This window comes from Prosopis cineraria, unplaced genomic scaffold (assembly GCF_029017545.1).
Source record: "Prosopis cineraria cultivar Desert tree isolate PC_DT_omini unplaced genomic scaffold, ASM2901754v1 PC189, whole genome shotgun sequence".
Taxonomy (NCBI): domain Eukaryota; kingdom Viridiplantae; phylum Streptophyta; class Magnoliopsida; order Fabales; family Fabaceae; genus Prosopis; species Prosopis cineraria.
Window position 1 is genome coordinate 18,857 of NW_026555516.1, and position 16,358 is coordinate 35,214.

Genomic DNA, 16,358 nt, shown 5'->3' on the forward strand with positions numbered 1-16,358 from the left:
TTGCATTCCCTTAACCACTATTCATTCTTTATCGGCCAATTTCTTAACTCTAAAATTGTTTTCAAATTATTTTTTTTCTTTGTTTTGAAAAGCAAAAATTAGGAACAAAGCCAAACAATTCCAAAGTCTCTTCTCTCAATTTACCATTCAGGATACAGTGATATATTACAATTGCAATGCGATGGAAAATGTACGAATCTCAGAGTATTCCAAATTCCAAATGTTGCATCGACCCCTTCAAAAGCTAAATACAACAGAAATTTCTCAAATATTTCCTAAATAACCACAATTCTTTACTGTGAAACAGTAAAGTACAAAGATTTATCTGCTTGTACTTGTAGTACAACATTTATGTCACTGAAAAGATAAAATAAAAATAATTGAAACTACTAAGTTCACATATAAAAGTAATTAAATAGATGATGTTGCGTCTATGATATATGTTTCTCTTTATCTTCCTCTTTCACGGCCATACTCTGATTTACTTCTTGCCCTTCTCAAGCTTTTCTTAGGATCCAAGTTCAACTTGCTACCACCTGATACACTTTCTTCTTTCACTTCCCTTCCCTTCTCTGGTCCCATTTCTTCAACCTCTCCTCTTATAACCATCTTCCTCTCTAGTTCCGCTGGCAACTTACTGTCTGATCTCTTAATTTTGGGTTGATCTTTTTCTCTGGTTATAGGAAGAGAGATGCTTTTTGTGTCTTCTTCTCTCTTGAGTTCTTTATCTGGGCCAATAGAATACTGCTTCCCGTTGCTGTCTCTGTTTTTTGGTCTCTGTTTGGCTGCAAGAAGAAGCTCATGAGGTTTTGGCAATTTTTGGTGGCTAGTCGTTGACATGGAGGAGTCTTTTTCTTGTTCAAAGTAGAGCAGCTGCACAACTGTTCTTAATGGAAGAAGTTCGTTTTTCACTGCATGAGCTCGGACTTCTGGGGACAGTTTCTGGCAGTCCAGAATACGACACAGCTGCTTCTTGTCGGCCTTGCTCAAGTCAGGATGCTCCTGTTAATGCCATGAAAATATTACAAGGAAATGAAACTTTTTTATAAATGTACCATATCGCCTGAGTAAAACTCAACATGAAACTGATTATATACATTTCATTAAGTATATTGAAGTGGTTCTATTAACGGGTAAGAACTATTTTGGTGCGTGTTTGAAGGGGCCAGGGAAGAGGAAAAATTTGTTTCGAAAGAAAAGAAGAGCTCCTATTCTTGATCAAAGCAAATGATAGCAGGGAAATCTTTTTTCCTCCCTTCTGGTTTCTGGAAAGAAACAGAAAAGAAATTTCTTTTAGATAGGAATAACCTCTATCAAATGAAAAAAATACAAATAATTTATCAAATACCTGCCGAAAGAAATTTCTGAAATATTTTGCTAAATGCTGCTAAACTAGTTCTTTTGTTATAGAAATTTTGTAAAGGATTAAAGTGCAAAAATATCTAGGAACTTTTTTCATGAGCTTCTGGTATCCTTAAGTCAATAATAATACATGGATATCAATTAATTTTATAAAAGAGGCTAACCTTCCTCAATTTGTTAAGTTAACGTCAAGTTATTTAATGAATTGAAGAAGGTTGGACTCTTTTATATAATTAATGGATATTCATCCATTATTGTTGAGTTAAGGATACCAAAAACTTATTGCACCTTGACCCTTTTAAACATAGTGGTTTTTTTTAAGAAATGGATTAAAAAAAAAAAGCAAAAATGCAGCGTTTCTTGGGTATCTTAGATAGATATTTTTCTAGAATACAAGAATTAGACATGGAAGGTTCCAAAATTTTATGTCAATGCAGGTGTAATATCAATACTTCACCTTAAGATAGATGTTAATGGCCTTGTACAGGTCATCATGTTCCACTCGGGCAACATCAGGTACCGTTTCAGCAAGTGAAACAAATTTTGACGCTGTCATATTATCACCCCTTGCAATTACTTGAAGATATGAATCAATGAGCTTGCCGACATTTCTAATTGATCTTAAAAAGTAGCTGCTCTCTACTGCGCCAGGAGCCATTCTTTTCCAAAGCTTCAAGTAACTTTCCAACACTTCTAGAACAATATCTATATCATAAAAATGATGGTCAGAAAATGATGTTGAAGGGTAAAGCAGATCACTCACTGTTGCCTCCTCAAATTGTAGGCTGGCTCTCTTTATTAGTTCAGTCTTTGTCATCGGCGAGACCCCAAGAAAATTTGCAACTCTGAGAAGTCTTAACAAGAAGCCAACTGAAACTGAACCTCTATCAGCCGGAATCATGCTTACAATTGTTTCAAGAATCCTTCCATTTTTCCCCTTGGATTCTTCTGTTTGAGATGCTGCACTTGTTGAAGTCCTAAGCTTTGTGATCCCTGGGAGCCACCTACAGGCATAGACATGCAAAGCTTCACCTATAAGCTGTGGTGGTAGCACATACGCTGATCTGATAGCCATGATTATACATCGGAAAAGGTCTATCTCAAGATCAGCAACATCCTCTGTCCACCAATCCTTTGGGACACCAGGGTTCTGTTTTTTCTTGTACCCTGGCCTAGTGTAAGTGTAGGACCATTTGACCTGCACATGAGGATCTTCATTTTTTCAGCAAATGTCCAAATGAGTAACAATTAAAAATCAATTTCTATAAAAGTTGCAAGAATCTGCACTGTTCACAAGCCATGAATAATGTGGTTCATCTCAAACTCCATGCAGATGCATAGAACCCGCTTTAGTATTCTGAGAAAACTTGCCTGATATTCAATAGATCAACTCACTCATGATATGCAAGTATTTTAGGTGCAGTTTTTAGTATGACTCACATATGACATAATTGTATCGTTATGATTAGTTTGGTTCATCTCTCTTTTATAGACAGTATCTATCTAAACTTGTTTTATGGAAATTTTAGAAATTTGAGGAAGTAGAAACGGCAAAATTCTTGACCTGTTGTGGCGGCGTGAGAACTTTCTCGATAATTGAATCAATGCACTTTCTGACTATACCAAGATTCTCAGACCAATCTTGTAACTTAGCAGTGGTCTGCAGTGTCACAATGGAGTCCTTCCAACCTTCAAGTACGCAGGAATTCAGGAAAGCCTCAAGTTTACCAACAAAGTTTCCCTTCTCAATGGAGTCAGTCATTCGAAGGAACTTGGCAGCACAGAGTGCAGGTATGATGTTGTGAGCACTTATGTTTATTGAAATTCCATAGCAAAACTTAGCGCAGAGTTCAAAAGCTTCTTCCCCTCCCGGAATATCGTGAAGCTCTAGAGAAACAGACTCAGAATCACTAGAATCAGAGCAAAGCCTCTGCAGTAAGCCACATTTTGGAAGAAGTGGAAACTGCAGCAAACAAAAGTAGAATTAAATATGAACAAAGATTAAATTTGGCCTCCCTCTGCCTCCCCTTCTCTCATCATAATTATATTATTTCCTCCAATAAAAAGACTATTTCTGAAAAATATAATAGTGACTCCCTCTTTCTTCGGTACCTTGTGCAGTTGATAAGTGATATTGTTGACTTGTATCACAAGGTCTGAAGATACCTCTGAAACTAGAGTCCTGCATAATCAGAATTCATGTTTATTTGCATATCAATAGTACAAAAAGATTGTGTACATCATCTCAGAAAAGGATTACTGTGAGTACCTAGTGGCTTGTTCTGAGTAGAAAGTATCTGGCCTTGTTCCAAGTTTCATAAACTTCATTGTCGATCGTTTTGGTCTCACCCAATAGTCAGAAAAAGTCCCTACTTCAAATGCTTGACTGAAAAAAAGATGGCTTGTTCCTTATAAGAAACAACATATTTCATAAAATAAGTATTTGATACCTTGGTCAGTTTATTAACTACTTCTATGGGAAAAAACTGCAGATGCATAAGTATGAAATATCTAAAGTAGAAAGGCTTAAAAAGCTTTTGCAAGGAAATAATAAAATTTAAATGGAAAGAAATTATTTTTGGAATCAGAGACAAATTGTAAATGGTGTTTACAGAACACTTCTGCAGGTGAAATGTCATGTGTAAAAACTAACTTCTTCAACTTACCAATAGAAACACGAGAGTCTACATATAGGACCCAATCAGCTCATGCCTTGTCATCAACGGCTAACTACTTTGACTAGTAAGTTATTACACATAACATAAATAAAGCTGAAACAAGGATCATCTAGAAGCTGCAGAAGACAGATTAACATGTGCCAGCTTCCAATTCGACTAAAACTTTTAGATAAGAGAAGTATAGAAGGAAAAAAGTGGAAAAGAAAAAAAGAAGATATGGAAGAAAGGGAATGATAGGAAGATGGAGGAAAAATAAGAGAAGGATTCTGTCTTCATCATTCTAAATTATGTAAAAGAAAAGTTTACTAAATACATAAAACTTGAAGAAAGCACAGTCTGCATGAGAGCCTTACATCAAATTTAATTAAATAAAGCCCCTGTCATTCTCAGTTCGCTGTATAGAACTCTCGAGGGCTCTTCAGCATGTAGAACAAAGTAACCTCACCTACGAGCAAGGAAAGAAATATAACAAACTACTCCAGTATACGCTATCATGCCCTGAGAAAGAGGATGATAAAATAGTCTATGAAACACCAACTGCTTAAGACCTAGGAAAGACATAATGCAAATGTCTGTTGGTATACTTTTGAAGTTACTTGACTTCAACTTCAAAGCAGAATAGTGAAGCAAAAAAGAATTAAGTGAATGCAGAATACTCTTGTTGACTCGTATCAGACTTCAGATCATTCTGCCTCTTGTACAAGTTCCTGACAGCAGCAAGAAACTGAAGAATTAGAGAATTCGGTGATTTCTTAGCTAACTCAACTTATAAGCTATCATTTTTCCCTATCAGATATGTTGATTATTCTTAAACATTATCAATTAATTTGATTTGTAAAAATTACTAATCAAGCTTACTCATAAGCCACTGTAGTTTCAGCTGTGCCGAAAGTGCAAATTCCATTTCATTATATGCTTGCACCAAGAAAAAAATTATACAGCAATTTGCAGAAAGTTCACGCTTCATATGAAGCAGACAAATTAAGGAATTCTATATCAAAACCTGATTAAAATTAAAAGTAGTGGCATGTGTAGACTTAAAAATCATTTGATATATGATATCAGTGGAGGTGTTGAACAGATAATTAGATAGTACGGAATTCCAATGCCGTTTTTGCAAGTTGGAAACGATAATGTGAGACCTTGTGAAATCACAAGGGTGAACAAATCCGAAGTAGATATGTCATAATACACACTGCAATCGTTTCTCAAGAGACTAAGGATTCCATATCATGAACCAAGTAAAGGGGGGGGGGAGGATGTGTTACTAAATGCTGCTTAACTGAATGAAAAATTGATTCATAATTAAGGATGAGATCAGGCTGTGAAGTCACATTCATTGTGCTTCCTAACTGAACGCAAATATGCAAAAATGACTCAGGAATGGCAGAGGCAGGCTTTTCTTGTTCCTCTTCCCATTAATTTCTTTTCTCTTCCAAATTTCAAACTAAAATCTCAGCATTTGTTTCAGAAAAGCAGCCTGCTAGTTATGCTCTTAGTGCATGTTTGACTATAGTTTTGAAATGAACTGAGGCAAAATAAATGGCACAACCCATTGCCACCATTCAGACAGAAAAAATGAACTTGTAGTTTTATTTCCAATTAAGGTTGTGTCAAAATCCAAGAAGCATCAATAATAATGCTGAATGAGGTACGATATGATATAAACTCAATGACATGGCACAATAAAAATTTGACAAAATGGAAATATTTTAGTGATGTGCTTAATTTGAGTGTTTAATACGATATGACTCTGTTTTTCAGGTAGCGATGCTTCATGTAATAAAATCCTCAAGCATCCTATTTTTTAGAATTAGCTCACACAGATTCCAATTTCATGAACATCGTGAAACTTCAGAAAATGTTTATGGCTACTGTCAGAGTAGCTTTCGTCTACACAGAATCATTGGCATCCATCTTCTGATTGCTAATTGGCATCCAGCAAGGTATTTGGCCAATTATGTGGCCATAGCCACTTTCCTCTGAAACTGATAAAGTTATTCACTACAGGTCAACTTCTGCCCATCCAACAAGGAGGATTTATCATTTCCTTTTTGTCCCTATCCTTTTGGATTTTTTAAAGTAGAACCTACACTGAGTTATTTTCAACGCATTTAAAAAAAAAAAAAAAAGATCAATCCGGTAAAAGTGCTCTCCATCTTTAAAACAGAACCAGAAAGGCATCTTAAGCTTTTAATTGTTCAACAAGTCAATGAGAATGCTTCAATCAAATTACACATCACCCAATTAGGCATTCCATCAAACACCTAAGATACTAATTGAAAGTGTGGAAATTTGTTTAAAGAATTGAAAAACTAACAAGAGAAACACAGACACAGGAATAGAGAACATACCATAACATAAAACTCAAGATGGCTGAATCGAATCTAAGTAAGATGAAACTTTAGAAAAGAAAAGGCTGCAAAATTTGGCAGAAACTGATGGAAGAGGTTGATGAAGGAGAAGCACGGAGCTATAGATACGGAGGCCAAACTTCAGACCCAAGCATATAAACCTCTACGTACAAGAAGCAGAGAAGGTGAGGAAGAATGAGTGCTTTATTAGTTTCATTCAAGTAATCTTGAGAAAGACGAATAATGGGCTAATTTGTTTCGGTTAGAAGCAGCCAGAGAGAGACCAAGTGAAAGTGTTTGGGGAGCAGGAAAGTAAGGGAAAGAAAGAGAAATGGAGGGAGGGAGGGTGGTTCGTTGGGATTAGTCAACATAGTAATGCATCAAAAGCAAGGCATGATGATGGATGATAATTGATAAGCAGCTTGAAAAGGAACGGAACAGAACAGAAGAGAAATAAAAGAAAGAGGAAAAGGGAAAGGAAAAAGAGAAAGGTAGAGAAGAGGAAGGCAATGAAAAGAATTAAAATTGTTAACCCTCTTTCTTCGCATATTGATATATTCAAATATGATAGAGAAAGAAAGGGTCATATATTAAAAAGATGTGATTAGTGGGATCCAAATTAGTCGTGTTACTAGTAAATCCGCACTTACCGGATGAGAAGAAATAGAAGTGTGATTAGTGATTATTTATATATTGAAATCACATTTTATTATCATGGATTTGAATTTATCAAAAAATACTAAATAATTCATCTCAACCATCCATTTACAATTATGTCAGAGTTTCAAAACAAAAAACATGATTTATTAATTTTTGTGAATTGCAAACCAATAGCATAGCAAAATTTGAAATTTCGCCTTAGCATAAACCTATAATTTAGTTATTTTCATTTGGATATAATAATAACAATAGACAAGTTTAATAAAGAGCAATCAAAATATATCTCAATTTTCTTCTACATAGTTAAATAGGCATTTTATTTAGTCATTATTCATTAATTCTTTCATTTTTTAAGCAATTAGTTAATATAAAGGATTAAGAAGTAAAAATATTTAAAAATATTCTCTATAAATTTTTTTAATATTTTTAAGTTAACAATAATATATAAATATTTATTAAATTTATAAACTTAATAGGTTGAGAAAAGTTTGCCTCTCTTTTGTAAAATTAAAGTACACCCATATATCATTATTATAAGCTATTTAAAAAAGTTTCTACATATTTTTTAACCTTAATCCTAATATAAGCTAAATCCCTACATTTTAAATTATTTTCAGTGGTATGATGGAAAGTGACAGATGAAAAGGATTGGGGTGGTGGCTTGAGAAATGGTGGAGAATGATTGAATGAGAAAAAAGCATGCACAGCAATAGAGAAAGAAGAGGAGGTGAAGCTGGTGTAGGGGCTGAGGGTCGGGCCCACGCGGACATAGGGGGAAGATCTGGTGTGCATTCGTCATCATCCTTCCCCCCACTAAATCTTGGGATATTCTTCCTCTGTTGCGCATTTGTGGGACCCCCTTGGATGCATGTCGGCCACGTGTATTGTCCTTTTTCGTCCTACTCACTTATTAAGTGAAAGAAAAACTTCATTAACTTACATGTAATTAATCTTAATTTTTTTTAATTTTACTCCTAATCTAACCCTTCTTTATGCACACAAACATATTAACACTAGGCTCAAATCAGGACATTTTCTAAATAAGAGATGTAGATTTTCTATTAGAACAACTAGCCATTAATATATGACCCATCTCTTTAAATTATAAAAGACATATAAATATTTTTAAAATCATTTTTACATGCTTATTAGTTAGTAATTAATTATATATATTTTATGTATGAAGTATGATATATTATGAAAATATTTATACACGACCAAAAAATTTTTAACGGCCAACTGTACGATGTTTTGAAGTTTACGAGGGATATTTATATTTGGATAAAAAATTTGTAAAAAATTATCATAAAAATAAAGGAAGAATGATGCTAAAATTTTTCATAAGAAAATTAATTATTATAAAATTTATTGATAACTGAATTAAATTGTATTGACAATATAGATGTCAATAAATTTTGCAGTGTGATATTTTGCATTCACAAGATTTAAATCAATAATATTATTTAAGGGATATTGAAACCAACTGTGTTTTTTTTCAATTATTTTATCTTTAACTTTTTTTCCAAATTTTAAATTCCTTTAAATAAGTCGTATTTATTTTTCAAGCTATATCTACATACGTGAAAAGAAATTCATTCACAAAATTTCAATCTTCTGGATGCTTTCCGTACAGTTTAATTGAGTAAGTTTAATTTATCTGGTAAAAATAAAAGGAGAAACGACAGAAAGTCAAGTTAATTATTGTGTTACTATTTTTCACGAAGCCGTGAAATGGAAAAAGTTGAAGGAAACATGAAAGAGTGGAGCAGAGTGAGATTTGTGGGTTGGTTGTTTGGGAAACGAACCACAGACATCCATATCTGTACTTTCCATTTAAAATTATAAAATATATTTAATTAAATTTTACTTTAATAAAATAATTATTTATTTTTAAATTAACATTATTTTTTATAATTATTTTATTTAATAAGATATTTTATTCTAAAATAAAATATAAATTGATTTCTTTAGTAGGAACACTTTAAAAAATACAATAATTATATCTTAAAATACTAAAAACACCTTACACTTTTAATTATATAAACGGAAAAAATATTTGTTTTGTATCATGCCTTGTGCCCACCATTTTTTAACAATTATACATCTTCATTCTAAAATACATTTTCTAATAAAGAGTGTTTTTTAAATCTTATTTATATTTTAAAAGTGTAAGGTGTATATTAATATTTGATCCTCCGAGGAAAAATTAAATACTATCAAGCTCTAATAGTAAAAAGTTATTCTAATATGATAATTTTCGTCAAGGCTCTTTTTTATTAATATTCCCCAATTAAAAATAATCATATTTGAGGTAGAATTAAATATTAAATATAAGTAACTACTTCTCTTAATAAAAATTTAAATATTAATTCATTAATATACATAAAAATCTCATTTTATTAGACTCAACTCATGTTAGATTTTTCATCAAGACTCTACTCTTTAACTTTTTATGGAAAACCAAAAAGTTTGATGAGTTATTCTTCAAGACCCAAACTAAATAAAAAATGCTTAAAAATTACTCTTAATAGTCAATCCTAATTAAGATAATTATGAGTACTTAAATAAAAAATTTAAGTTTAATCTCTTATTAATGTAAAAAAAAAAACGCCTTTTGAAGAGTTGTTCCCGTTTGAAGCTCAACATTATTTGAATCTAAAATCCAATAAGCAGCAATTTTTTCTTAAAAAAAAGTACAAATTATTCACACTTTTATGAAATAAGTTTCATTCACATTTTTTACCAGCTAAATCAATATCAAGTATCAAGAATTAATATGTTTGCATGGACCTTTTATTGTGTTAAATAAATTGCCTTTTAATAAATAAATAAAAAGGTATCAATTTTTTTATTTGAAAGATATCAAATCAGAGTCCGAATGGGATCAAAATCACTGTTTAGTGACGTGCGTCCACCATATGATTCTTGTTTTGTTTGATGCGGGCAGCCTTCTCTTGTGTTCTGGTCTCTTGTGTTCGTCGTCTCTCTTCATTCACTCGTGCGTCAACGCCTTCAGGTCCCACATGATTTTCTGTCATTCACATTAATTCTGATTTTTTTTTTAATTTCTTTTTTGTTTCCTCCTATCCCTTCAATCTGTTCAATCTTTATCTCCTTCAAGTTAAAAGACATTTCACTAACCATTAAGCAAGAGGCTCTCTTGCAATAAAGCACTAGGCACCATCAACAACCGACAAACTAAAGGAAGAAATATTGGCTACGTAACTCTCAGTTTCAAGTCCTCATGATAAGAAATCTCAGCTAATTAATCCATTCATTGTTTCATTGAAGCAGATTTCATGTAATTTCAATGCTCAAAGTTCTTCTGAAAAACTTAAATTTCAAGGCAAGAAGACCTATTTTTATGTTAAATATAAATTTAGTCTTTAATAAATTTCGACAAAAAGACTTAGTGATTAGTTCAATAGAGAGAAAAGGAAGGAAGATGAGAGATTTTTAGGCATTTTGTTTAATTGAGATGAAGGGGAGGGGAGGGGGTATTTCAATAATCCTTCAAGAAAATCTCTCCTAAGTCTTATAGAAGCTCACTAATTATTTCAAAGTCCCGTGAAATATATGACTTATGTAGTCTCAAATCTTTATAGTGTTTACAAATTCAGATATGCAATGTTCAAAATACCCTTTTGAATTCAAAGAAAAAGGAGATGGAATAAAAAAACCAATTTCCTTGCATCTTTTTGATCAACTTGCCATCTCATACAGGAAACCCTACTTGCCCCTAAAAGAAGGTCCTACAATGTTCAACAGATGACATGATCAAATATCAAGCATAAGAAACAAAGTAAAAGAAGGCTCACAAAACAAGAAAAAGAAAAAGCACACACAAATGTGATTTCTTATTATTTAGGCAGGCCTTCTATTTTGAAGATACTGTTTTTTTTTTTTGGAAGTATTCTTATTTTGTTTGGAATCTTTAATTTGTAGGATTTATGAAGATCACCATTTACCGCACAAATCTGATTTGGATGGTAAATGGTTCGTCTTCTAGATTTACGGTTTAATTTTCAATTAATGGCTTATAAATAAGACTGATTTAATGGAGTTCTTTAGAGAGTTGAATAATATATTTTGAATAATGCAAGAAGGGTCTAGGAGTGGTCTTCCTTTGTAAATGCATGCCCATAGAGTTACGAGTCGAGCCAAGTACCTCTTGAAGTTCTTGGATTCTGGATCTCCACATGTACATGCGTGTGCTTCTTGTTTTCTTTGTTTCCTGTTTTGTGAGTCTACTCTATCCATATTCTTGCTAACAAATGACCCTCCTTGCCTCACTTTAATTTGTAGAAATTATGAAGAAGCATCTTTTCTTTTAGCTCCTTATCCTTTTAGTGTAGCAGGACATTGGGTGATTATATGGGAAAACTTATTTACCCTTGTTTTACCCTTGCATTTAAACAATAATGAGTTTTAATGACTTTTATAAATTACGAATCTTTATAAATTATATATTTTGTCATTCAACTTATATGGGAAAACTTATTTACCCTTGTTTTACCCTTGCACTTAAACAATAATGACTTTTAATGACTTTTATAAATTACGAATCTTTATAAATTCTATATTTTGTCATTCAACTATATAGAACCCTCTTGCATTTCATGGGTTTGAAGGATAAAAAACATTATTTATAGGTCATAAATAATGTAACTTAATTTTCAAATTTTATATTTTATGATGTTGGGGATAGTGTTGATTGATCTATTATAAAATTTGAAACCTATATGAAGCTATATTATTCATAAGATAACATAAAACAGATAGATTCTAATTTTTAAATTTTTTTTAAGTTAACTGAATTAAAAAAATAACTCAGACTCTCATGAGAAAAACGTAAAATTTTTATAGCTACAAATCTTAATTAAAATTAAACATTTTTATGCAATTCTATAGAAAGTTTGAGTCACATGGCTAATGAGATGTTAATAAGTCAGGCTTCTTATAAATTTTTGTTTTACTTATTGATTATTGATGTATTAATTGATTCATTAATTGTAAAGTCAGGTTATATCGAAAAAGGACAAGACTTATATACTTACTATTGTATACTTGATATATTTGTGTCTAATCAAATCAAATATGTGAGCTTTAATGTATTAATAATATTAATAATTAGAATTTGCTATAAAATAAATAATCTATAAAAGATAAATATATTTTAATTTAACTAAAAAAAATACTTTAAGTAATCAATCAAATAGGCTAAGTATATAAACTAGAAAACAAGTAAAAGGTGTGTAAAGTAAGAATATATTGGCTGCCTGTTTTATTTCTATTTTTAAAAAAAATTAAAAAAGTAATATGACTAAGTATTTTAAATTTAATTATTTTTAAAAAATATCATTTTTATTTTTACAAATAGAAAATGGAAACAACTTATTTGACTATATAAATTATTTTCAATTATTATCAATCACTATAATAAGCTATTATTTTTAACCATTGATGATCACTACTATCAGCGATTTTTTAACTTTAAAATTATTTTCAAATTAACATAGTCAAATGTATTTTCATCTTATTTCTTTTTGAAAAAATAATTTTTAAAAAACTATTTACAAAATATTTTTTTAAAAAAAAGAACAAAAGCAAACCAACCATAAATTAGTGGATAGCTTTTTATTATTTGATTTTTATGTGATATTTCTTTGTATTTATGGCATCTTCAATTAGTAACTATTTTCACAAGGGACTATCATCCACATTTTTATACTATAGTTTTTGGCCAAACACATTAACTGTCAATATATAGTATAAAATTTATAACAAATCTATTATTCATGAATTATGTGAATATGTACTACAGCTCATATCAAATTTCATCCAAGGCATAAAAAAAAATTTCTAAGTTTATATCATAACAGTGACTGGTCAAAACTTCTTGTCTCACTCATAGTTGTCTTCTAATTGGGTTTAATTAGGAATTAATCATGCATAGTTTAAAGTTCGACTTTTATTTAGACTAATTACTACTTATTTGAAGATTCAGTTTGTTCCTTTTTTATTACATATTATTAATTCATATTGGCCAAAAAAATATTATTATTAACTCATCGATCAATCCTATTTTCTGCTATGCTCATGACTTTTATGTTTTAAGTGTTAACATAGTTTAATTAAAATGGAAAAATAATTAGAAATGTTCACTTCCTTTCCCGTTTTTCTGTATATAGATCCTTACCTTGAAAGCTCATAATTGATTGCAGTTGCCGCGTCTATAGTATTCCCTCGAAATTCATGCAAATTATATATAATCAAATCGTAATTTTAATGAATTCTTGGACCACCTTATCATTTTAATTATTTCTTTGATGAAGACAATGAAAATGATCATGATAGATCTCAATTATATATATAACTAACATGATCATGATCTTATACATTGATCATTCATCATCAATCTCTCTATAGCCCATACACAGCTTCTTAACAAATTAAATCTTATTATTATCAATAATTATTAATTATTAATCGGACATACTTTAATATATGTGTGTGTATTTACTAAAAAAACAAAAAAGGTAATGTGTTTAATTAGTTAGTTAATATACACAAGGATCGTATCGTTAATTTCTTTGAAGAGGATTACTGATGATGATTATGTCTGACAGAAAGAGAGTTGAAGACTTGAGAACTAAGAAAGGAATTTTTTTTTTTTTAAAGCAAAGAACTAAGAAAGGAGTTCGTTTGACGTATAAAATTATCATGTTGATCAATTTATTATGCTTTTGAGTCATTATTAATTATTAATTATTAATTATTAAATACTTCATCTGTTCTAAATTATAAAATATTTTTAGATAAAATCTCATATATTAATAAACCTCGTTTAATTCACTTAACAATCTTATCTTTTTAAAACAAAAATATAAATTTTTAAAAATACTCATCATTTAATATATTGAAAATAGAATGAACATAAATTAATTATATAAAGAGAAAAAATAATATTAAAATTTGTATATTTAATAAAATTTTAATATATTTAAAATATTTTATATTTTAGAATGAAAAATTTTTTTAAAAGTATTTTATAATTTAAGATAGAAGAAGTATATAACAACAATTTTTCGCAAGAGACAATATGGTCAAGCATGCATGAAACATATATGAAATGGTGCGTAGACATCATCATTAATTAGACCAATGACATGCGAGTGCATGCATGTCTGCTTAATTTTATAGCTAATTTTCTTTTTGAATCATTCATAATCTAACTAATATTTATAATAAATTTAAAGGGTTAGAAAATATTCTTACCCCTCAACTACTCCCTCCATTTTTTATTGTTAGATAAGCTATTACTTTTTACTTATTTTTTATACAAGCAAAATCATCAATTTTAATAAGCATTTATTACTTTTTCTATATCACCTTTCACAATTTAAATTAATAAAAAATAATTGATACATGCTTATATTAATTAATATAGGGTATTTTAGTTCAATTTTTATTTTCACAACCAACTTTCTCAAACTGTATAATATAATTTTTTCTTTTATATATAGAAATAAAAAGAGTATTAATTTTGAAGTATATATTAGGTATCCTAAATTTATTTGTAGTGTAACTTGCTCCTTAATATTTTAAAATAGTATTGCAGATACACCCTACTATTAAAGAAGTTAATTTTAACCATTAGTTAACTTAAAAATTGTATTAAAAAATTACAAAAAAACCTAGAAAATTATAAATAAGTTTCATATAATAAAATTAATACCAATTAAACCTTATCATAAATTATGAATTGTAAATAAATATCAAGAGACATTCTATTTTTTGTCAATGTAAAAAACAAAAATACCATTTTGATTGATCAATTTGACCCGATAAGTTTGACCAGCTATCGAGTGATTATCAAATCACTATTGTATCGATAGTATTAATAACAAAAGTTTGTCATAAAATAAATAATTTATAAAAGATTTACATATCTTGATTTAATTAAAAATAAAAATTTTAGGTATATTAAGTGTATAAGTTTTTTACATTAAAAAATATTATATTTGGTTTAATAATATATTATTAAAATATTAATAATTTAATATATAATAATTTAAAATATTTTTATTTTTATTTCTAAAATTTTACACAACTTTGAGATTTACAAATTCTCCATAAATTTACAACCAAACTAGCGATTTTGTGATTTATAAATAAACGCATTTTTAACGCTAGGTATAAATTTATGTAGAAAGACTTGAATTTTAGATGAAGACACTTATATATTAATATATATCATGCTTTTTTAGTATTTTAATGCATAACTTAACTAAGGTAAAAAATACATGTACTGTTAGCTATTGAATAAACTTGCTGAGTTATAAATTTTTGAAGGACGCATAAATTACAAAGAAAGACTTATTAATTTATCAAATTATTTTAATTTACAACTCAACTAACCTTAAAAACATATTCACTTATAAATCTCATATACACTAGTTGAACAGTTAATTTTGAAAAGAGGATATATAAATTTGAAAAAAGTTTTATAAATAATAATAATATTTAAATTATTAAATATTAAAATATTAATATTTCAATAAGATATTATTTAAACAACTTTATTTTTTTTAATTACATACCAATGTTGTTACCCACAACGGTGATCTAATAATAATCATCTAATAGCTAGTCAAATTATTGGTCAATACTGTATTATAGTCTTTTACATAAATAAAGAAACAACATTTGTTTGTTAGTATTTATTTGTAATTTAGAAAACTTAGTCAATATTAATTTTTTTTATAGCATGCTTATTTATAAATTTTGAGTCTTTTTTTTTGGTAATTTGTTGGAGTCAACTAACAGTTAAATTTTTTTTTGTAATAATATTTTTAACGTATTGTTTTTAAATGTTAAAAGGAAAAACTACCTTACAAATATGTTTAAAATATCAAGTATTTCTAAGTGAATAATTAAGAAATAAAAAATGTAATTTAATCTAAACTCAAATTCGAGCTATCTCAATATCCTCGGAATATTTTGGATTTGATTGCCTCGAATGAAAGGAAGCTCTTTATCATAGTTACTCCTCATTCATATTATAAACTCTACCTTATTTAAAAGACATCAAATTTTAATACTTCATGTTAACTCAGGTGATATTGTTATAGTATACAGTGGGTAGAGATCAAAAGATTCCAACCCTTTGGATGTATTAAATCAAATAAATTAAAGAATAAAGAATACTAATTCAAGTCCAAATTATAAGGCATATTCTAAAAAAGCTGTGTGGTCTTTATTATAAGTTACTTGATAAGATATTAACTATAAATTTGTTAAT

At 29.3% G+C, this 16,358-nt stretch overlaps 1 protein-coding gene across 8 annotated transcripts; it reads right to left on the reverse strand.

Annotated features, from left to right (window-relative positions):
- Nucleotides 1–245: 245 nt before the first annotated feature.
- On the reverse strand, nt 246–6,853 carry LOC129295791 (BTB/POZ domain-containing protein At5g47800-like). Of its 8 annotated transcripts, none has more exons than XM_054934366.1 (8): nt 6,395–6,853; nt 4,697–4,747; nt 4,394–4,485; nt 3,632–3,748; nt 3,475–3,544; nt 2,927–3,325; nt 1,820–2,560; nt 246–1,002 (listed from the first exon to the last, which is right to left on the reverse strand). In XM_054934366.1, exons 4-8 carry the CDS (start codon nt 3,688–3,690, stop codon nt 451–453), a joined length of 1,821 nt encoding a protein of 606 aa, XP_054790341.1. In that variant the 5' UTR covers nt 3,691–3,748; nt 4,394–4,485; nt 4,697–4,747; nt 6,395–6,853; the 3' UTR covers nt 246–450. The 8 variants fall into 8 exon arrangements, with proteins under 8 accessions (XP_054790341.1, XP_054790336.1, XP_054790337.1 ...); XM_054934361.1 differs by having other exon boundaries at nt 3,632–3,770; XM_054934362.1 differs by having other exon boundaries at nt 3,632–3,770; nt 4,394–4,588.
- Between the last annotated feature and the right edge of the window lie 9,505 nt (nt 6,854–16,358).

What these genes read in the sequence shown, in the direction of transcription:
- LOC129295791 (XM_054934366.1), bottom strand. Translation starts at nt 3,690, where the DNA reads ATGAAGTTTATGAAACTTGGAACAAGGCCAGATACTTTCTACTCAGAA. An exon ending in TACTCAGAACAAGCCACTAG is followed by an intron (nt 3,545 to 3,631) that starts GTACTCACAGTA and finishes CTGATTATGCAG; the next exon opens with GACTCTAGTTTCAGAGGTAT. An exon ending in TTCTCACGCCGCCACAACAG is followed by an intron (nt 2,561 to 2,926) that starts GTCAAGAATTTT and finishes CCTCATGTGCAG; the next exon opens with GTCAAATGGTCCTACACTTA.